Source organism: Miniopterus schreibersii (genome assembly GCF_964146895.1).
Source record: "Miniopterus schreibersii genome assembly, chromosome: 5".
Taxonomy (NCBI): domain Eukaryota; kingdom Metazoa; phylum Chordata; class Mammalia; order Chiroptera; family Miniopteridae; genus Miniopterus; species Miniopterus schreibersii.
This window is the reverse complement of record NC_138106.1, coordinates 2230147-2252618: the sequence shown is the minus strand read 5'-3', so window position 1 is coordinate 2252618 and position 22472 is coordinate 2230147. Positions and strand designations below refer to the sequence as shown.

At 55.1% G+C, this 22472-nt stretch overlaps 1 protein-coding gene across 1 annotated transcript in view; it reads right to left on the bottom strand.

The window, feature by feature from the left end:
• RUNX1 (RUNX family transcription factor 1) overlaps positions 1-22472 on the bottom strand; it is a 191344-nt gene that overhangs the window by 80380 nt on the left and 88492 nt on the right. The window contains exons 2-3 of the mRNA XM_081138437.1: positions 8462-8500; positions 2632-2885 (exon numbers count right to left, since the gene is read on the bottom strand). Coding sequence (XP_080994563.1) covers positions 2632-2885; positions 8462-8500 — 293 coding nt within the window. The remainder of the gene's footprint in view (positions 1-2631; positions 2886-8461; positions 8501-22472) is intronic.

Genomic DNA, 22472 nt, shown 5'->3' with positions numbered 1-22472 from the left:
ATAAGCAACTGGGACGATTTTCATCTGTTTTAAGGGAAATTCGTAATTGTACTCCCCCCTCAGTTTCCAAGATTCAAGCAGAGGCCTCCAGAACACTCTTAAAAGTGACCTACATGCCCTTTCATCAATAGCATCAGATCGATCACTGTTTTGCCTTTTTTCCCCCCTTATTACAGGGAACTTAATTCTTTACTGATTAACTTCTCAAAGGGATTGTCTGAGGGTTATTTACAATTCAAATTTTGAAAGTAGTAATTTCTGTAGCAACTGCCTGGGAGGTGGGTGGGTGGAGGGTGCAGAGTGGAGCCGGGGACCACGCGCCAAGCCGGATGCGCGCAGGGTTGAGGTTTAGCTCGCTCTCACCCCCACCCTCTGCCCCGGTTCCCTCCTGAAAATTTCATCTGGCCTTTCAGTTATGTGATGAGCAGGTTTCCTTCAGGAAGGGGCCTCTCTTTGTGGGGAGCGAAGTGACGACAGATATTAATCGAGTGGTCTGGCTTCTCTGAGTCCTGTCCTTTCCCCCAAATGTTCCCAAGACCCTCTGGAACTTCTTTCAAGAGCTCTGTACCTTGATCTTTTAGTAGCCTACAAACCATCACTCAGTAAAACAAATGAGATTTTAAAAAAAGAGCAAATGGTCAAAAGTCATTTTTTAAAAGGAAACCTCTATGGTTGTTAAGATTTCTGCTAAAAACAAAAACCAAACAAAACCCTCCCTGAGGGCCCGTAACAGCAATCTATATGATTTTTCATGCTTTCAGAAGGAAATAAATACTTTCATGTGGTGGCTTGAGAAAGTCCTAAAGGTTCTCTGTTCATCACTCAATTCTGGGGTTCCTGGCAGAGGAGGGGAGGTTCAGAAGGGATCCTGATTTACCCCAAAGGAAGCCACAGATCCCTTAGTGTGTCCGGGGCACCTGAGCTTACTTTGGCTGATGACTGGCCTGCCTCCTTCCATCTGCTCTTACCTGAGAGTGACCCCAGGGCCCCGGGATGTCAGGGCCCCTCTCACAAGGGGGGCTCGGCACTCTCTGGGAGCTGGGTCTCTTTGGGAAAAGGGATTAGAATGACTTAAAACTGAAATGGGCTCCGGAACAAAACTCCGTGAAGGGAGGAAGGGTAGGGGAAGAGGCCAGGGGCTGGCCCACCTTATCTTCGCTCCCGCCCCCTCGAAAACTCTTGCTTTCAGAAAACACAGGAACAGAGGCCGCTCTGGAGGCACCGCCAACATTTTGTTTTGTCTTAGAAATGGTAATCAAAGTCTGGAGGGCGTCTAAAGCTTAAAAAGGAAGAACTCCGATGGTACTTTGAAAAAGAGTGAACATTACATTCCTTGTAGCTAGATCAAGATCCCACCGGGGCCTGGAACCCCGCAGAGCTTCTATCTAACTGATCTCCCCTTAACGGGGACACTTCTGTAACCAGATTAAAAGCACAGAGTAGCTGGTCTTCAGGGCTTTTTTTCACCTGCCTGCTGAGCCCTCCAATGAACAGGAAGTGGCTGCCCTGGCTGTGCTGAGCAGCTGACCCTCTGAGACCCACCCAGGCAGGCGAACCCAGTCCCCGGGCTGGAATTAAACCCCTGCTGCCCGCTGCCAGGGCGGTGGGGTGGTTGTTTATAAACTCCCGGGGTTGTTTATATCTGCCCCTCCAAGGCCAAGGTTTTTTAAAAGCAGCTCAAAGCAAGGGCAAGATCAGGGGGTAGAGCCGCCGGGCTGCAGTTGCCTGGTGCCTGCGCCTGGTCCTCAACAGGAGCCCGCGCGGGTGAGACCCCGACGCCCCAACCCCGCGGCCGCCCGCCCGCCGCCCGGCCAGGCTGAGTCCAGGTGAGCCCGCGGTAAGGATCAGAAGGTTCCGGGAAAAGAAACCGGCCTCGCTGCTCGCGGCTCCTGGCAGGAGCAGGCTCCAGGCTTGCAACAGACTTCAAAAAAACTTCTGCAAACTTAGCTACGCCCGCGGTGGACTTCGGACAGGCTCACTCCTCCGGGGCGGCGCGGCGGGGTGGGGGGCGCCCTGACGGTTCCCCGGCCGGTGCGCTCCCGCCGCCCGAAGGCAGGAAAGCCTCTCCCGCGTCTCCCGGGGCGCCGCGGGAAGGGGGCGGCGTGGCTGGGGCGCAAAGCCGGCGGGGAGAGAAGCCGGGGGCAGCCAGCCCGGTCCGGGCCGGGCTAGAACTTTTCCTACTTTGTATCCAATCTGAAAACCCGCTTAGGGTCCCGGCCGGGTTATAACTTTTTCTACTTTGTATCCAACCTGAAGACCCGCTTAGGGTCCCGGCCGGGCTATAACTTTTCCTACTTTGTATCCAATCTGAAGACCCCCGCTTAGGGAGGTCCCGGCCGGGTTATAACTTTTCCTACTTTGTATCCAACCTGAAGACCCCGCTTAGGGTCCCGGCCCGCCCTCCCTGGGCCTCCCTGGGGGCGTCCTGACTTCTGCAGTCCCCCCGGGAGGCAGCCCAGTGGGCCGAGGCGGGTCCCCTCCCAGGGTCGCCACGGCAACGCAGCATCCCCGGGCTCCAGCGCGGGGGGAGGGGGGGACTAGGGGCCGGACCCGCCCGCCCGCCGGCCTCCCGGGTCGCGCCGGCCTCCGCCCGGCCGGCCGGCCTCCCGCCACCCGCTCCGGGCCCAGTACCTTGAAAGCGATGGGCAGGGTCTTGTTGCAGCGCCAGTGCGTGGGCAGCACGGAGCAGAGGAAGTTGGGGCTGTCGGTGCGCACCAGCTCGCCCGGGTGGTCGGCCAGCACCTCCACCATGCTGCGGTCGCCGCTCCTCAGCTTGCCGGCCAGCGCGGCGCCGGCGTCCGGGGCGCCCAGCGGCAGCGCCTCGCTCATCTTGCCCGGGCTCAGCGCGGTGGAAGGCGGCGTGAAGCGGCGGCTCGTGCTGGCATCTACGGGGATACGCATCACAACAAGCCGATTGAGTTAGGACCCTGCAAACAGCTCCTACCAGAGGGCGACAGGGGCGCGGATCTTCAGCCAGCAGCTCCCCGGAGACCAACATACAAGTTCAGGGGCCTTTACTGCTGCGGGGGGCTGCGGGAGGGGGCTTAGTCACTAACTGTCCAGGGGCCGGACCGGTCAGGTTACGCCGATGGGCCTCAGACCCCAGCAGGGCTCCCAGCATCCGACCGCTCGCTTAGTGCTTTACAAAGTGGGCGCCCAGAATCCAAAGCCAGATGCCCAGGGAGACTATCTTCCGAGCCTTGCTTTGAGTTTAAGCTCAGTCTTTGGCTGTCACAAAAGTTCCGGGAAGCAAAATTCCCATACACTTCCTAAAATATGTATACGGAGAGAAAAAGGGCCGGCAAACACATAATTTGGAAGTTCCAGTAGTTAATTAGTCGCCTGTCAGTTTTTCCAGGTGAGTTTTGTCTAAAGTCCCAGCGCGACAGAAAATACAGGGTTGTTGTCCATGAACATCGCCAGTTCTCATGCAAAACTGGCTTCAGTCCTCAAAAGCAAGACCGGCGACTTCCAAAGGTCGTGCTACTAATGTATGTGCATACATATACACATATAAATATATATACATATTCTCCACTTCATAAAATATTTACAATTCAATCTGTAGAGAATTTAAACACAACAGAAATCCATTAATGTTCGCTGCAGATTTTTTTTTTAAGTAGCCTTGAAAATCAGCTTCAGTAGTTGGAGAAGGGCTGCGTTAGAAATACTTGTCATGGTCTCTCAATAAGTTCTGGCAAAATGCTCAGTTCAGAAAATTAAGCTTTTTAAAGAAAAGCTAATCTTAAAAAAAAAAAGTCCAAGTCGATGACACTCAGGGTACAGCTCTCCACATCTGAGCACTCGGGTTTGGGGATGTTGGTTAAGTTTGCGGCTGATCCTGTGGTTTGGTGGGAGTGGAACAGCCGCCGAGTCGCACGCGCGCAGACACGCACTCTGCCGAAGCCAGCCGCTGTCTACATGGACTCCGTGAGTCAGCCCCGGACCAGGGCAGCAGCGAGCCGATCCTCCTCCAGCGTCGCCCCCGCGCCGGCCGGGTAACCACCGGGACGCGGCAACACCCTGGATCACCGAGTAACCGCAGCAGGTGGAGCGGGCCTCCCGAGGCGGCACCGCAGCGCGGCGCAGCCCGACGCACGCCCGGCCGCCGGAGTTACCCACGCGCGCACTCCTACGCACACGGCCACGCGCAGGCAACTTCGCGGCTCGCCTCGAAACAACGCGCACTTTCCCCTGCCGTTGTCAAAGGAAACGACCGGGGAGAAAAGTTCACAGCCAGGGAAGAAGTTGAATCATCCAGCCAAGAAACCAGTTCATTCAAAAGTAAGATAGAAAGGAAAAATAAAAAAAAAATAAAAACTCGCAGCTCCAAGGCGGGTCAAGGAGAAGCAGCCGAGGTTGCCTGTCTTCCGGCGTCCCGGGAGCCCCGGGAATCGGTGCCCGGCGGCGCAGGGCGGGCGGCGCGGTGCCCCGCTGGGTCGGCCGGGCGCCCGTCCCGCTGCGCCCGCTGGCTCTATGAATGAGAGTGCCTGGAAATGAACGTGCTTTTACTGTAAGCCCGCCCGAGGAATTCCATTTCCTCAGCTCGTTTGCACAGGGGCGGCCGCGGGCCAATCACAGGCCTTTCCGGTATCAGCCAGGGCGCGGCCCGCCGCCGCGGGCTCCTGGAATTGGCCGGCGCGCCCCCCGCCGCCGCCGCGCGCTACTGTACGCAGCCGGGGTGGAGAGTCGGCGGCCGCCCCGCGCTCCCCGCGCGCCCGCGTCCGTGCGCACACCCGCACAGGCCCGCGAGCTCCGCGGGGCCCCGCCCCGCCGCAGACCGCGGCCCTGTTGCGCGGCCGTGGGCCATGGGTGCAGTGCGCGGCGGCGCCGCTGGCGGCCGCGGTCCCGGACCGAGGAGGTGGCTGGAGGACCGGGAGGACTCGGGCTGCGAGCTGCACCCGGAGCGGCCCAGCCTGGAGACCAGCGAGAGGGAGACGTCCCGCGGACTCCGGAGATAGAGCGACTACCGCGAGGCGCCCGGGACCGGAGCCCCCGGGCAGCCCCAGCACCTACGCGGGCGCCCAGGGCCGAGGCTCCGCTTCCCCGGCGTGGGTGCGACGGGGGGCCGAGGGCCCGGCCCCAAGGCCCGGCTGGCAGCGGGGCGGCGCTGATGATTTTAATGAGGCCGGACGGTTCTCGGTCTCCACAACATGGTTTCTGTGTTTTTAGTTTTCTCTCTTGGCTTATTTCCTTTAATTGGTGTTTTCGCCGAGTCTGGGCTGCGGCTGAATTACGCAGCGCCCCTCGCTCTGGCTCAGGGTGCTTAGCGGCGAACAGAGGGGTTTCCCGGTTAGAAAAACCCCCAAAGAACTTGCGACTGGAAAGAAAGTTGAAAGCATCCGCTGGGCTCGCTCCCGATCCTCGGAGCGCGGCTCACCTGCGGGCGGCGCGAAAGCCTCTGGCTGGCCCCGGGTCGTCCGAGCCCCGCACCCACCCACGGCGCCCCGGAAACGGCCCTGCTACTCTCCCCGCCCCTGCGCGCGGCCCAGGTGCCGAACCCACCCCGGCTCTGCGCGCGGGCGGGAACTTCCCGCTGCGCCGGGCGCCGCCGGCCTTTGCACGTAGCCTAGGGGGACCCGCCCCGGCGCATTGTCCCCAGCCCCAAGGGTCCCTCCCTCCCCTGCGGGGGTCCCTCACCTCCAGGCTGGGCGCTCCCACTGAGCCGGTCCCCACCTGCCCCACGGAACCCTAAACTTCAGCTGTCTCCAGGTGGGGTCCATCACCCGCCCCCGCGGCCCCTCCCTCCCGCTGCCTCTTTCCCCTCCCCCCAGCTCCCCGCGGACGCGCGGCTGGGGGTGCCGCCGCCCCGCACTCTCCTCCAGCTCCGCGGCCCGGGCCTTCCCGACGGAGGCGGGGCAGAGGAGCGCGCCCAGGCCGCTCGCCCGCCGCGGGACCAGCGAGGCCGGGCGGGGTGCCCGGAGCGGCCGGAGGACGGCGCCGCCGGCCACGTGCGGACGCCAGGGGGCAGCAGCCGCCCTCGCTCGCCGCCCGGGCCCAGGGCGCCCTGAGACGCCCCGACGGCGCCGGGTTCCGCCGGCCTTTGGGTCGCTCTTGTAAAAACTTCACTTTTGGGAGAATGGACGGGAAACGGCCGAGGGGTCTGGCCTGGGCGGCCGCATCCCACCCCGCTGCCCAGCGGCGGAACTGGTGGCGCGGGAACCCAGGGGCAGGGGTCCCTCGCTGTCCCGACTGGCCCGCGTCCGGGGCTCCTGCCTGGACACCGCGGCCGGCCCGCTCCAGGCCGTCGGGGCGCCGGGCGGCCCCAGAAACGTGCCTCGCGCACGTCCCCCGAGGTGGGCCGGCCCCTTCTCCTCCCGGGGAACCAGGGACGCCCCGGGAACTGACGGCGCCCAGTTGCGTTTTGTTTTACTGGGCCTGGGGTTTCAGGTAGAAAACTCCTTTTTATTTTTCTTTAAAAAATGATTTTGAAGAAGCCCCGTTTCAGGTATAAAGGCCCCCAAACGTCCACTCTACCTGGGTCAAGTGATTCCAAGTCCTGCAGAGTCACCAACCCGCCGGGCTGCCGCCCCTGCCCGGCCTGGCCAGGCGCTGCCCGCTCAGGAGCGACTGGGGGCGAGTGAAAAACCCAGCCGTCCGGGCCTTCGAGCTTTTCCCTCCGACCCACCAAGCGCTCCTGGGGGCCGCCAGGCGCATCTCCAGGGAACCCCGGGGGCGTCGGGGGCGGCTCGGGAGCGCAGCGGAGGCACAAATGGGCTCCGGCGGGGGGCGGGGGCTGGGGGAGAGCGGTTGGGGTAACCGGGCCTCGGAAAGTACAGGGAGGGATCCTCGCGGGCTTGGCGGTTTGAAATCCTATCCCGCACGGGGGCTTCGGGTCGGGCTGTGCGCGGCAGCCTCCCCGCGGGGGTCAGGAGGGCGGCTCAGCGATGGGCGCTCCAAGTGTAGCCTTTCCAGGGCAGCACCGTGGGCGCTGCTGAGCCAAGAGTCTCCACCAGTACGCCCCAAGTTCGAGCGCCCAGGGCGAGAACAGCAAGGGGAGCCTTGGCCGGCTGACCCTAAACCCCCCAGGCCCCTGGGGCTCCCGGGACGCGCGCCCTGAAAACCAGAAACCGAGCAACCGCTGCGCCTTCCTTACCATGGAGCGAAAAGGAATGGAAAACGGGCAGCTTGGGACTCGACTCAGGGGCACCCCGAACCCCTCTGTGAAGGGCTTTTCCCGGAGCTCATACAATCCAGTGCGGGCGCAGAGCCAGGAACTCCCCGCCGAGGCTCGCGCGGCCGCAGCGGGGGGCGTCCCTCCTGTGCCTGGGGCGAAGGGAAGGAAACGCCTCACTCCCTGGATCCCCCGGGATGGTCCTGGGATGTATTTTTGTCAGAAAACAAGATACAAAACGCAACAAAGCGCTACGTCGGGCGATGCCGTCGGGCAGATCCCTCCCGTCTGCTCCGCGGGGGAAAGTTCTGGAGGCTCTGCAGGGACGCAGGTTTTCGCGGTGGGTTTCAAAAGCGGTGTTTGGTCAGTTAAATGAAAGGAAAATAATTTCCCTGGAAAACTGGGACGTTTTCCTTCTAAATTTTAGGTAAATATGTAAGTATAGGTGGTCTCAGGAAGCATATAAGTATGTTACATTGTTCCCTTTCAAAAATAAAATATGCAGAAAGTTGGGATTAAAACCTAAAGCATTCTCTCAAACTCAAAATTTTCCCCCCTGTGAGTGACATATTTCTAAAGTTACATTTCTAAAGATTTAATATTTCTGAAAGAATTATTTCTATCTTCAGTACCATTTCAATGAAAATAAAAGTCAGAGGATGCGTTTCTGCTGGAGGTTCTGAAGCAAACTGAGGCAGTTGGTACCCGGGTCACAGGGCAGGAGGGCTTCGGGACCGGGGTTCAGGTACCTGCTGCACTGGCATTTAATAACACTTTCCCCCTCTGGAGGGGCTCTGAGATGATGCCCCCTTTGAAATCCAATCCCTTGGTTCTCCCAGTGCCTCTCCCTCCACGTGGCCGTCTGCACGGGACCCCGTGGTCCACGTGACTATTTCACTTTAACCCCATAACTCAGTTGCGCAGCTTCCAAGTGGCAACTCTGAGAGAATGTCAGAACCAATCTTCTGCAAATGTAGGGATGCTTAGTAAACATTCTGCCCTCATAAAAAGTTTGCAGAGGTCATAAAGTGGGTTATAGCAGATAGAAGCCAAGCTCTCCCTCTCTTTCCAGAGTCACGTACAGCCATTTAATCACCGCAGCTGCACCTGTGGCAAATGGAGCAGTACTGAGGGTGTCATTTAGTTTCATTGCATCGTTTTATATGGTTTGGCATTTACGATATAGAGAACAGCTTTTGAGTATTTTTGAATCAGCAGAAAAAGAAGCCTTAATTATTTGGTTAATTTATATCATGTTATTTATAGGATACGTAGATAAAAATCATATATATGCATATATAGGAACGCGTATTTTATAAAAATATAATTGGGAATCTAACATACCGTGAACGTCTCTGGATGGATTCATTCCGTGTACACATTCTGAAAGAATAGAAAAAATAATAATAATTATATGATTACACTGACAGCAAACACCAAATTGACCAATAGTTGATGAATTTAATTCTAATCGCAGTAAATGCAAGTATAAAAACTAAATCCCCCCTCTAATTTTTCTGTTAGCTTACTGCCTCTTACTCTTTTTAGCGCTGGAGGTTTTTTAAAGCATAACGTTGTCCAGCTTTGGCACAAAAGGAGCTGAAAACAGTAAATCAGCAGATGAAAAATGAACTGTTACAGATGCACATGGTTTTACGTGCCTTCAACCCATGTTTTCCACCCCTGGCTCACGCTGACTCTGTCATGCATAGGATCACCTGTGATTTATTTAATGAACATTACGAACGCATTTGGAGGGAGCAGGACTGACTCGGAATGCAAGGCGAAATTACGCAAAAACATTTAAAAACCTGTAATACGGCAGAGGCCAGATGCAAGAAGTAAAAATACAAATTTGTTAAAGCGATGGAAAGAAACATACAGATAGCTGACCGTGGTGATCATTTACTTTCGAGGATGGGACATGTTAGGAAGATCCCTTCCCTGCTTGCTTTCCTTTCCTTTCCTTCCGTTTGCGGGGCGCAGGGGGCAGAATATTTGTACTGAAACCTCTCGTTATTAAAGTAACAGACGATATCAGTTATAATTGAAAACAATGGTCATGTGATAATTCCCAAATACGGATCACGTGCTGCGCGTGGCTGTGTGTGCAGTTGGAGCCAGGTCCACGGGGAAAGTCGGAGGAAGCTGTGCCTCTTCCCCTGGAGCATCCACACGTAATGTTCCGAACGGGAAGCTGCTCTTATCAGCTTCACGCGGTGATCAGGGTCAGCGCTCAGTGCCGAGCGCGGAGGCACCGCCACCTCTCAGAGCCTGAGAACGGAGCAGTTCAAACGCCGAAGACCTAAAGCTTCCAGCTGCGCTCCACTTTAGTATAACAGCTTTGAAAAAAACCTTTAAAAAAGGAGGTAATTATTTCAGATTTCCAGACGCTGTTTAAATAGGCAGGAGAACAAGATTTGCAGCTTCTTGGTGCTATATTTTTGCCAAAGCAAAAAAAAAAAAAAAAAAGCCACTGAAATAATGAAGGGGTTCTGAAGGACTGCCCTGTGATGAAAGACTAAAGGTGTTACATGTGGAGAGTCTCAAATAGTCTCAAAGGTTCGCATGCACCCAAAGTGGCTCTGTAGAGATGAAAAACGACACTAAGGATGCAGGGTGAGGTAAAAAGTGACAAATGTGCCCCGAAGTTAGCAGGTTCAGCTTTAGCAGGTGTGGCTCGGGCGGGACCCACACCGGGAAGACTGAGCAGGCCCTGAACCTACGGGAAGAGACCAGCACAGCCACCCTCCTGGGCGTTTTCTGGGGACCCTCAGAGGCCGCCGTGCCCCGGGGTTAGAAACAGGAGGCGGCTGAGAAAGCAGTGTTTCCTGTGCACCTGAGAGTTCAGTGAGTCTGAGAGAAGAGCCAAGGTGTTTTTTTTAAAACCTAAAAACGAAGGCAAAAGCGAGTAGATTTTGAAAGGCGTGTGTGCTGTCTGTTGAAAGCTTTCTCAGTTTGCCCTGTGCCCCTAGCCTTGGAAACACAGCGCACATCACGGAGCTGCTGGGGAGGGGCAGGGGGCCGGGGAGGGGCAGGTGTCCCCAGGTGAGGCGGCACCTGCGGAGATTTGAAGCGACTTGCCCAAGGAGCTGGTAGAGGTGCTGGAACCTGAACTGTAAGAGGGGGGAGGTCTGTGTGCCCGTGGCCACGAGAGCTGCATGTGGCCAGCTGGTCCGGCAGGGACCCAACTCCCTCCCCCCTCCCATCCTTCACACTCCCTCGCTCCTTGAATGCTCCTGTCTTCTGGGCAATGGCCAGATGCTTTTATATACCTGGCCGGGTTTTATCCCTGCAACAATGCCATTTCCATCCCTACTTTGCAGACCAGGAACCTCATGCTTGAAGAGTTTAGGAAACTCGACAAGGTAGCTTCACTCTAGATCTCTATGCGCAAGCGCGAGCACACACACACACACACACACACACACACACACGTGCACACATGCAGAGCCACATATGGGTCCGCACGGATGGTGAGCTGTTTCTTTTTGACCACAACTATGCACATTTGTGGGCGTCCTCTGTAGAGTTCTGAAAAATTCAGCGCTGACCTCATCTTTTAGGTCAACTTCCCTGCCCCATGGCCTCCGTCGGAAAATATTCCTGAAATGTCTCCCCATGCAAGCCTCATGGCTTCAGGAATCACATCCTGAAGTTGTCTCTGTCAGTCCACAGGGTTTGAGGAGCGGGTCGAGGCCAGTTTGGCTGAGAGGCTTTTGAATTCATAATAAATATAAAATGGATTTCTAGCCTTTTCCTGCCTCCACTCTTTGCCAGGTATGAAGTATCTGATTTTCCTCCCTTCAGCATCCCGCTAGTGCCTCCTGTGTGCCAGGCAGGGTGCTAGGCTCAGGGGTAACGAAGGACCAAGGCATGAGAACGACGGAGGACCACGGCTGCCGACGGGCACCCTGCAGGTCCGGAGGCGGTGGGAGGAGACCCTGGGCAACAGGGAGGGCACCGCCAGCGGGCCCGGGAAAGACTGACTTCCTTGGGGAGGTGATCTTTGATTGGGTTCCTGGAGGTTGGGTAGGTTCTCCCCGGGTGGTTGGGAGGGTTGAAGGAAGGGTTTCGGGAGGTGGGAAGGACCTGGAGCGGAAGGACTCCAGGTAGGAGGAGGAGCGTGGGAAAGGCAGGAACTCGCGAAACACCCACAGGTGAGTCCTGGTGTGGCTGGGGCGTAGGTTTGGGACAGGCCGGGGAGTGGCAGCTCACAGATGACACGGTGCTGGCAGACACGGACACAGATGGGTCCTACGCAGCTGACACAACCTGAAGACATTTGAGCATCAACGTGAGGGCAGGGGGCTCTGCCGGAGCCGACTGTGTCACATCTGGGACAGGACGTGACCCGTGCATACCTTAGGAAAAGAAGTCTGTCAGAGGCGGGCGGGTGAGCTGGAGCGGACAGAGCTACTGCAGGGGTCAGACAAGCACCATGAGCCTCTATTAAGGTGGAAACATGCAGCTGGGAGAGGGGCAAGGGGAGGGGGAGACGTGTACCCCCACTTGTGGCCCCGGTGCCATCAACAGCAATAAAGACTGGAGGACGGTGGGTGTGGGGTGGACGTCAGGGTTCGGCTGGGAGGTAGGGGACGGAACTGTAGGTGCGGGCGGGACAGTCAGGAGCTCAGGGCAGAGGTCTGGTGCGGCCGAGAGTCCTCATGTACCTGCCGCAGTTTCAGACTGTCCAGGGAGTGTGTCCGTGGACAGGGGAGCAGTGACAGAGTCTCAGGTCAGTTTCTCCCCAGGTCTCTTGCAAAGGTGTCTCCATTCATTTCCTAAAGTGCTTTCAGGTCAGCCTCCCACCCCACAGTCTGCAGAGTCCGTCACGTCTGAGTGTCCCTGCCTCCTGAACTCAGGTCAAGCCCGTCAGCACAGTCCTGCAGGAGTCGGGGCTACTCTCCCTGTGCCCATCTGGGAGGGGGCCGGGTCCTCTGCCTCGGGTGGAATTCCCTCTCCTGGTCTCCATGCCCTCGGCGTGACCCTGAACTCTACTGTGTGTTACAGCTGCTGGGATGTATTGGGGGGTGTGGGGGCGAAGTGATGGAACCAGCGTGTCCCAGGAGTCTATATGGAGGGACGCTCCTCGGTGGAAAGCTCGGGGCCTCTTTCCACCCCCTCATTCATCATCCACCGTAAAAGACTGAATTGCTTGGATCATAGCTTTGGACCGGAAACCGCCGCAGGCAGAACCCTGAAATGGACCCCCACGATCCCCCACCCTGCGCCAGGAAGAAGGGCCTACCCGGAGCCCAACCACGCTGGCCAGCATCCGGTCTCAGACCCCCCACGGGGAGAAGAGAGAGTCTGTGTCCGCAGCCACCCAGGCCACGGTGTCCTGTGGTAGCAGCCGGGCTCAGGCAACCGTGATAACAGAAGTGTCCTTTTGTCAGCGTGTCCTGTCTCAGACCGCGCCCCAAGTGCTGTCCACGCATTATTCCATTAACCCCGTGACACACAGCCCGACATTACTCCTCCGCTGGCGGGTAAAGCAGCCGAGACTCCGTCATGGGCCCGGTCCAAGCCCAGGCAGCTGACTGCGCGGTGCCCGGGCGCAAGCGGCCCGCAAGGCACCTGGCAGGGTGGTGCGTGTCCTTTCGCGGATCGGCCAGATTTCCTCGCTAGGTCTTGGCAACAGGCTTTCCAACCTGGTGGGCACCCTTCTTACCCTACAGAAGCACCGTCCAAAAAAATACAGTGCGAGCCGCGTACGTTAACTTAAAATGTCTAGTGGCCACATTAAAAAAGTAAGAGAAACGAGTGAAATTAATTTTAATCATGTATTTTCATCAGCTTAACGCAATACATCCAACACATTTTCATTTGCGCGCATAATCAATAATAAATTACTGAGGTATTTTGCACCCTTTCTTTGTAGTAGGTCTTCAAAATCCTACATGTATTTTACGTTTACAGCACATCGCAGTCCGTGTAGCCCCACTTCAAGTCCTCAAGGGTCCCCCGTGGCCAGTGGCCACTGTGTTGGACAGGGCAGCTCTAGAGGGACCGCTCAGAACACAAGTCACCCCGAGCAACACAGAGCAATGTCGCCGCCGCTCCACCAGCGCTCAAGCCTGCGTTGCACCTGCTGTCAGGGGAGGTCACCGAGCAGCGCACTGCTCTTGGCGCGTTTCCCCTGAGCTGTCCCGCAGCGAAGTGCAGCATTGTTGCTACGGCATCACTTCACTGACCCGGAGGCGGAAGGACACACACACGCGGCAACAACAGCTGAGCTGCAAAGGCCAGCTAACCACTGTCAACGCCACGAATGCGCGGTCACAGCCACGGATGAGCCCCACGTCAGCCCCACGCACCGTTCGTTGCCACTTGTTTCACCAGCCCCCGAGGGCTCGGCCTGTGCCACGGCGCACTGGTCTCGTCAAGCTCTGAGAGTCCCACCAAAGCCTCTGGAGTCTTTCTTTTGCAGTGAAGCTAGTTTTCTATGAAATTCACACGAACAACATAGATTAGAATGAGAGGTTCGTTTTTAACCCTTTGCGGTCGTTTGTCTACTCTCAGCCACCAAAGCTTTTTTAGCGTTCCGGTCGTATGTCTGCTCTCAGCCATCACAGCAAGGAACCGTACGAATCTTAACTCTACTTGTTCATGTATCAGTTCATAATTTCTCTTGTTTATCCTTCATAATCTTGCATGTTATGTATCACTGCTCTTTCAATGGAAATTAATTCCGACCAGTACGACACCCATGTCCAAATTTAATACGACCGCAAAGGGTTAACAGGCCGTGATTTCAAAGCAGAATCGCAAAGTGGTTAAATGATATTCTCAAATAGCAGTTCCTATAAATAGGTTTATTTTGAAAGATAACACACAGATTTTTCAAGCACCCACTCAGTGTGTCAATTTGCCAGCAACCTGCCAGTGAAAATACAGCCAGCGTTCGATTCAGCGAGGCAGCTTCCGGCCTCGGTAACCGGCGGGTCGCGAGCGCTCGGGAGAAACAACACGGCAGGAACAAAGGACAGGCGCTCGGCGGGCCTGCTCTGTAATGCAGCAGAATCGAGGTGAGAGAAGCAGTGACGCGTACATGCGACCTGTACTTTCTTACCACAAGGATCGAAAACTATTCCTATTCAGCCTTTGCACTAATTGTTTCTTCCAGGTCAGTGAGGTTTCCCCGGGTATTGTATTATAAAGTAATAATTCAAAAACATATGGATGCACATAGTTGAATTTATCTTTAGAATAAACAACGATAAGGCTCTTCATGGTTATTATTACAACTGTTAGCGCCTCTACTTGGTGCTTTCCCCCCATGGAAATAAAAAATGTTCCCATCTGCGATCCCACATAGACTGCAGAGGAATTTCCCCCAAATACAGCAGAGCTCCCTAGAAAGGGTGGTCGAGGCTTGAGATGAATCTGGGGTGCCGCAGCGCCTGTCTGTCTTGAGCGTGGAAAATCTGCCTCACAATCAAGAGCGAGACGTACAGTAGCCGTGAAGGACCTGCTGACATGCCCACAGGGATCAATTAAGCAATAAGCTGCCCAGCGTGGGTGCTGGGGTGTCCTCCAGGCGCTCAGGCGGGACAAACCCTTTCACACGGACCCTGCCGTCTTCAAATGCGGAAAACAGAACTTTACGTGAAACAATGCGCTGAGGCTGTCGCTCCTGCCTCCTTGTGAGGTCATGAGATTATCATTCCCCACGAAAGCTTTACAAGTTCGTGCTGCAGCGTTAAATAAAAAATAGCTAAAAAGTCAGCGACAGTGGAAGTGGCCGTTCCACTAAGTAATTACAGGGTTTAAGTGTCATAAAAACCCTCAGGTCTGCATTGAAATGGTTACAGATTTTCCAGTTACATGCATAACGTTGTATAATTGACATTCTGGTAATAATCACATTTTTATAAATAATGCACCACGCACTGAAATGGAAAGTTAAACATTTTCGTGGAGACTTCTTTTGAAACACCATTGTATCTTTCTCAATCAAACTATGGTTAAGTCAGATTTAAACGTTTGGATGTGATTGAGTTGGAGTTGGTTGGGAAAATGCTATAATTTAAATCTATTTTCCAAAATATAAAGCAAATTCTGCTGCCTTTGTTTGAATGAATACATGGTGCCGATTCTATAGAGCTAACGTCTTCTTCAAAGGTGGAGAGGAAAACCAAAAGTGCTATTTAACAAAATTAAACAAAACCCCTGAAAATAAATGCTATCTATTAGCTAATTTCCAATGTATACTCATATGTACAAAGAAGGCAATAGACAGAGAGCATCCAAATATTACCAAAAATGAGTTAGCACCCAAACAAAACGCGAAAGCTCTGTCACGTAAGTGCACAGAGTAGGTCTTTTTTGTAACTAGCAAGAGCGAAGGAACAGATGACTGTCCGAATGGCTGCCCGTCACCTCAGGCTGAGCTACTGACCAGTGAGAGCTCTGCTGCTCGGGGACCTAAAGCTCTTCGCTTTCTCCTGCTCGGCCAGCGACTTCAACAACTCAAGCGCCAAGGAAGACACGCATCTTGAGGATGAACCCCAAACCCTCCTTGGGAGACACAGCACCCAAGGGTCGGTCTGGAGGATGGGTATGCAATGGATAGTCATATAAATGTGGGTTTAACAAAATTTTAAAAAGCCCTTCAATTTGAAGAAGTTCTGTAATTGCCAAGTTCTCGATTTAGGGAGCATATCCTTTTCTTAGGGAAAAGGCCCTGATCAAGTCTATTTCCTTACCCCCAAAACTGTATAATTTCTAAAATTGGAACTATTTCTTGAGCCAGGGACTCTCTTTCACCCAAGACACCAAACAGTGCGTGGACTTCCAAGGAGGGAAGGAGGAAACCTTACGGAAGGTCCCGGGGCCTCCACCTTCTGTCCGAAAGCCGCACACGGGGCCGCCAGGTGCCCTGCCCTGCCCGGGGTCAGCAGAGTGACGGGCAGGGTCCCGAAGCTGCATGGGGACCTCAGCCCGGGCACCTGGGCCGCCCTCTCCCGACTGACACGCTGCTCTGAGGTCACTGCTCACCGCGGGCACACGGGACAGTGACACGAAGTGAAGGACGAGATGCCGATTTGCCCTCGCTGACCGAGCCCACCAGGGCACCCACTGTCTCTGCCTCAGGCACACAGAGGCTGGCAGTTCCCACCCTTCCCGAAGTGATGCCCCTGCCCGGCCCGGTTCCAGCGGGTGGACTAAGGCTGCAGGTTAACCCCTTGCGCGCGGACGAGAAGGAAGCCACGTTACAAGAAGTTTTATTTCCCCTTTTGTGTGTAACACGTACATACTTTTTTCTGATCACCATAAATAGTTTGATTAATCACAGCCTCTCTAAAAGACGTTCCTCCAGGGAAAATGTGATATTGCCTGGAGGTGAAACAGCCAAAGAAATCTTCTTTAAAAAAAAGAAAAGTTTTTATCTCAGAGAGGAAGGGAGAGGGAGAGAGAGAGAGAAACATCAGTGATGAGAGTCATTGATCGGCCGCCTCCTGCACGCCCCCTGCTGGGGGTCGAGCCAACAGCCTGGGCCTGGGCCCCGACCGGGAATCGAACCGCGATCTCCCGGTTCATGGGCCGACACTCAACCACTGAGCCACGCCGGCCACGCCAGGAAAACTTCTTTAGTGAGAGGATTATTCCGTTACTTGTCATTTCTATATTTCAAGGTGTTCTAGAAGTCCTACGAGTAAAATTAGATTCAAATTCAGACGCAAACTAGGAAGTGATACTAAAGCAACACATGCACACGGCTTCCCCATAGGACAGAGGGTGGAAACAGCAAAAGCGGGATATTTTCTTGGTTTTCACTCAGCTTGAAATGTCTGGCACTAAAAAAGAAAAGTACATGAGTATCTAGAAACCGCTGGGTCACCTGAGGCTTACCACGTAGCTTTTTTCTAAAAATGAAAACTCCTATAGAAAAATGTTACTGATTTTTAAGATTTTGGAATGCTGAAGCCCAGAGTGTGCACACCTGACGTAACTCCCGGCAGCAGCCGGCGGTCCGGGCGCTGTGCTCTGAACAGAAGGGGAGGGCTCTCTGACTTGTGCTGTAAGTCAGCATTCCTGAAAAAAGCTAAATTCCCCTCTGAGACAAAGCCATGGATCTTGAAAAGTAAATATGGTCCTACTCTATTATTTTTTTTAAAGAAAACTAATATATGTGTTTATATACTGGCTTAGTAGGTCAAGGAAATAATTGACCGTATCTGGGGCAGCCTGAATAGCATAACAGCAGCTCACCAATGCATGGGATTTGGGCTGTGTTACATCTTAACAGGTCTGGGTCCATCTACCTGAGGATAAGAGACTAGGCCGTCTGACCTCTGGGGAGCCATTGAGGGCTCCTAGTCCGTGAGGATTGACAAAGCGTGGAATTGATTTGTCAAAAGCGAAAGCCTTAGTTAGGCCAACAGGTTTATGATGACCGAGCAAATTTTAGTGGACAGATAAGAATGGTCTCTAGCATTTACTGAGCTGCTTCTGAGCTCCAGGTATTGTGGCCAGGGCCTTCCACGCATCATCTCATTCAATCCCCTTGACAATTCTGCGAAGTCTGGGACTATTGCCCCCTTAGGGTCAAAGAGGTTAAACCACTTGCCTTCGGCCACATAGAGATGGAGCAGTGACAGTGAGACCTTGACCAGGGCACAGAGAATCAGCCTTTGAGTTGTGTCTGTTTTAAAAAACAATGCTGCTCTTCACAGTTACAGAGACGGACTTCGCAAGGGGACTGACTGTGCTCCGGCAGCCCCGCCCCAGCCCTGGGGTTGGCAGCAGGTCTGCTCTAGAAGTTGCTACAGGAAAAGAGCTGGGTTAGAAACAGACCCCGGAGAGGTGGATGAGTATTTCAGGGACTGTTCCAGAATGGTACTTAAGGAGCAGAGCCCATCTCAACTTGGGCTTCAGCCCATGGCCTTCTGGCTTAAATAGAAAATGCATTAAAGCCCTTTATTTAGAGACCCATGTGCTGTTTTTAGGGAGCAGCCCCGGTTCTTCTGACTGTATTGGGAGCACACTGCCAAGAGGTGTCTCGGTGTTGTCATCAGGATCCATTATTTATTAGGACTTGATGGCGTGTTCGGAGCCGGGAGGGTCACGAGCCGCACATGGTGGAAGGGTGATATAAGGACAGCGCTTTCTCCGTTTACAGACTCGGGGGGCTCTTCCCACAGCGAGGAAGCCGCAGCAGGAGAACCCCACGTGGCATTCACCTCGGGCCACCAAGTGCCCCTCGACCTCTGGCTTAGAAAACAGCAGGCGGCTGCCACGAGGAAAGCTGCTCAACGGTGCCTTTCAGGCCATAGGTTATAACCCATGAATTGGTTGTAGATGAAAAATAATCACAGGAGCTTCTATAGCACAAAGAAAAAAGGAAAGGAAAAGAGATGGACGAGAGTGGATGGAACGCGGAGTGTTTCTCGGGGAGAAAGCGAGTCTTGCTTCCCGAAGCCCCTTCTCTATTGCTTGGTCCGCCTGTCTCCGAGTCAAGCACGAGACGCACTCCTTACTGCCTCTTGCTGCTCTGGGACGCTGGAAAGCCTCTGCCCTAAAACACCCCTTTCCCCCTCTTAGCACTCATTTTACTTGGTGAGTCGGTGGGTGATTCTCTGGGACTCTCTGCAGGTCCCTAACCTTTCCTTGCCTCAGTTTCCTCACTGGCCGGGTCTAGAGCCCTCCCATGGTCAAAGGGTCATCAAAAAGCCCCGACTCAATGAAAACTGCCGGAGCACTGGGAAGAGGGAGAGGGTTATTGTAACGTGAACCAGAGCGAAGCTGTTTTGAAGGTCCCCCTGTGGTCACAGCAGGTCATTCTGCGAGGTGCAAGGTCTCAGCAGACGCTTTATACAACCCACTCATTCTATAGAAAGAAAAACAGCCCCGCAAAATGAGTGGTTTTTCCAAGGTCCTGGAACAGCGGCTGAACCTGGGACCCCCCCGACCTGTTCCTTGGTGTCCTGCACCCCAAACCTGCGGCTCCTCAACAGCCATGCTGTTACTTCTTTAAAAAAAAAAAAAAAAGGGAGGGTCTTGTAAAATTTTGTGCACAGAAAATTTACCATTCGCGAAAAGCTAAATGGATTTCTTCCCCTTCAAAGTGGTTTCCTGATTGCAATCACATAAATTAAACTCCAGCCCCACGAAGAGGTCTCAGGAACTGAGCAATAAATCAACAAGAAGAGACACCGAGAAAGCTCTGAAAGTCTCAAGAAATAACACTACGCGAAGAGTCGCTCCCACTCATCTGCTACCTGAGATCCAGTCAGCAGAGGAGTTTAAGTTGCACTGGGGGGGGGGGGGGGATTGCTCTTTCCTTCTGTACTGGTCTAAATTGAAAGTCAGGGAAGAAGCAAAAAATGTCCCCCCAAGTGTCCCATTTGTCCCTCCAGGGGGGAAAAGCGGTGTAAAATATAGGCGCGGAGGCCAGGCAAGGTCGTTGCTCAATGCTGTGTTGTAACACCGTCAACTGTCACCGCGGGCGGGACGCGGCTCTTGCATCAACCCTGCAAGGTGTTTCCTGGGCTGAGCCGGGCGGTTCGGGGCCTGCAAACGCTCCTCCGGTGCGGGCCAGATAAAGCCGCGCGCGGGCCGCTATCTCTCAGCCGAGGCGTAGATAACAGGGCCCCAGCCGCCGCGTTCCCCATTCCTAGGTCTCCATTGCTAAAGCCTTTTGTGTGTGTTTTATCACACACATTTTATCACCCGAAGGCCACTTGTCAAGGTCAGCCTTTGAACTTCCTTTGCACATCTGCGGCCCAGGGTTCGGGTCCGCGAAGGGCCTTTCTTCCCATTCCCAAGAAAGAGGAAGCGCCTCCCGGCACGATCGATTGTGAGGGGTCACAGGCACGCGCGTGGTGCCGGGGGGGGGGGGGGGGGGGGGGAAGGAGGCAGAATCTCACTATTTATCTTTAGGGTTACCCTATGCAACTATTTTATGCCTTTTGTTTTCACACAAATTAAACCTGAGTCCTGGTGCAAAATGCCGACGGCCAATCTGTCTTCGATTGTACTGAAGACCCACTTCGGGGTCCTGTTCCCAGGACTCCCTGCGGGGACCCCACGTCCTCGGACTGGACTCTGTGTTCTCCTGCCATCGGGTCAGAGGACAGCAGGGCGGCAGTGAGACCCTGGCCTCGCTCTCGCCCGCGGTGGCCCTCAGAACGGGCGATCCTTGCAGGAGGAATTGCTCGTGTCGTTTATATCTCCCTTATGTGGAAAACAGAGGGGACCCACTGGAGCATGCCGGGTAGGTTCATGACTTTGTCCCTCCCTTTCACCCTCCGACTGGAAAGGAGGGGAGGCGGCGAGGAGGGGGTTGGTGCACCTCCCTGCTGAGCACACAGGCGACTTCTTGATGCCACTCACGCCACAAACAGAGGCCTCACTGCGCTTAAAAAACACACCAGATGACGCTCCGTGTGACGGCTGCAGGTCTCCAGAGGGAGTGCAGAGGGTGGGGCCCGCTGAGCGGGGAGGACTGTCCTTCATGAGCAGGGCTCAGCCGACACATCTTCGCACGATTGAAACTGGACCTTCAGGGCTCTGGGTCCTCTTACTGAACGGCCTCAGCTCACACCCGCCTTTCTCTTTTTCTGCCTCTTTCCCCTCCTTTTTGAAACGAATACCCTCCAGGTGAATGCCAGGTGGATACGCCCACGGGCCAGGTGGCCCTTGGAACAAGCCAGCCAATTCAGTTTAAACCAAACAAGGTTTCCATCCACTGGCCCTGAATCAGCTTGCAGACCCCGCACCCACCTGAGCTCTCGGCCCCGCAGGCTCGGGGACTCCCAGTCACTCAGCCTGCGGTCCTCTGCGCCCCCATCACGCCCCCGCCACGTGGCTCCGCAGTGCACAGGGCTCTCCCAGGCCCCATTTTCCTCCCTGTAATTCCCTTGTCGTCGAGTCATCAGTGATCAGTGATGGAGAGAATTCCCAAAACTTTTTTTTTCTGGTGGGGAATTCATTTGGCTTCTAGGAACTGAGAGCAAACGCACTGTCCTTCTCAAGCCAGAGTCAGAAACTGCACAGCGGGAGCCACACGCAGAGCAAAGCGCTCCCTGGCCCCCTGGCCTCTCCGTCCCCAGCCCTGCACCCCAGGGCAGAGCCCCCTCCCCGCTGGCACCTGACTTTTGCTCTGAGCGCAGCAGTCAGAGCTCCCTCCACCCTGGATGGAGTCCAGAGGCTGCCCTCCCAGTGGGCACCACCCTCGCCCTGGCCAGCACCAGGCACTGCGGGTGGGCTTGTTGGTGAACCACACACGGGTCAGGACTTCTGATGTCCACATGGGCACGTTATTTAAATATGGCATAGCTGCCAACAGGAGACCGTGAGTCTGCGGAGCTCCCCGGGGCGCAGGAGCCATCCGACGGGGCGCGGGGGGCGGGGAAGCACAGTTCCTGATTTGGGCTCATAAAGCTGAGCCTCCTGGGGTACAGGGCCTGGGGCGTGAATAGTAGGTGCTCAGAGTGTTTGCTGAGCAGAAGTCGGTGAAAACCAGCATCCAGACATATTTATGGGGATGACTAGGGAATAAAGCCGCTGGTCACAAGGCAGCAGCCTGGGTCTCGGAGCAGGAACCCAAGCAGCACCGCCTTGCCCACGGCAGCCCGGGGGGGGCTTGTTCTCGGTCGTCTGGGTGAGGCACAGAGAGACGGCCCTGTGCCAGGACTGCGTACCTGACAGTCTCTTTGACCCCGTGCTCCCACAGAGGAATGGCCGGTCTGCTCAGGGTGGGGGCTTGCGGTGGGGGAAAGGGCCGCAGCCCCTCTAGCCAGCCCGAGACCCGTGTCCCCGAGCTCCGCGAGGGCTTAATTCCCTGGCCAACCGGCCGGCCCGCCTCTCTGACCTCGCGGAGCACCTGCATCCCACAGCTTGTTCTGCCTCCATCTGCCCCTCAGACGCACCAAGCCCTTCCTGCCTCAGGACCTTTTCACGTGCTTTCCCTCTGCCTTGACCACGTGGTCCCAGCAGTTTTTCCCGTGGCTGCCCAAATGCCATCTATTAAAGGAACAGTAAACGACCCCACTCCCTAGCCCTGTGCTGTCACGGGCACCATATCACACGTGTGACGGTGCATTCGTCTCACGGAGTTTCTGCATCTACTGATTCGGTGTCTGCCTCCGTCCTCCGAGCGCGGGCACAGCGAGGGACACACTGTCCTGTCCCCTCTCTGGAGCACCCAGCACCAAGCGAAGTGCTCGGAGCTGTGTCAGCTCCCAATGAATACTTATTGTGAATGAACGAACGAACGATGACACACTGTAGCTGCCACGTCCCCTGCAGCCTGTTGTACCCTGAGTCGGCCCAGATCTTAGGCGTTACCTGCTTCCAGGAGGTAAATAGTGAAAAAAACCCTCCAGCTTTGCAACTTACTCTTAAT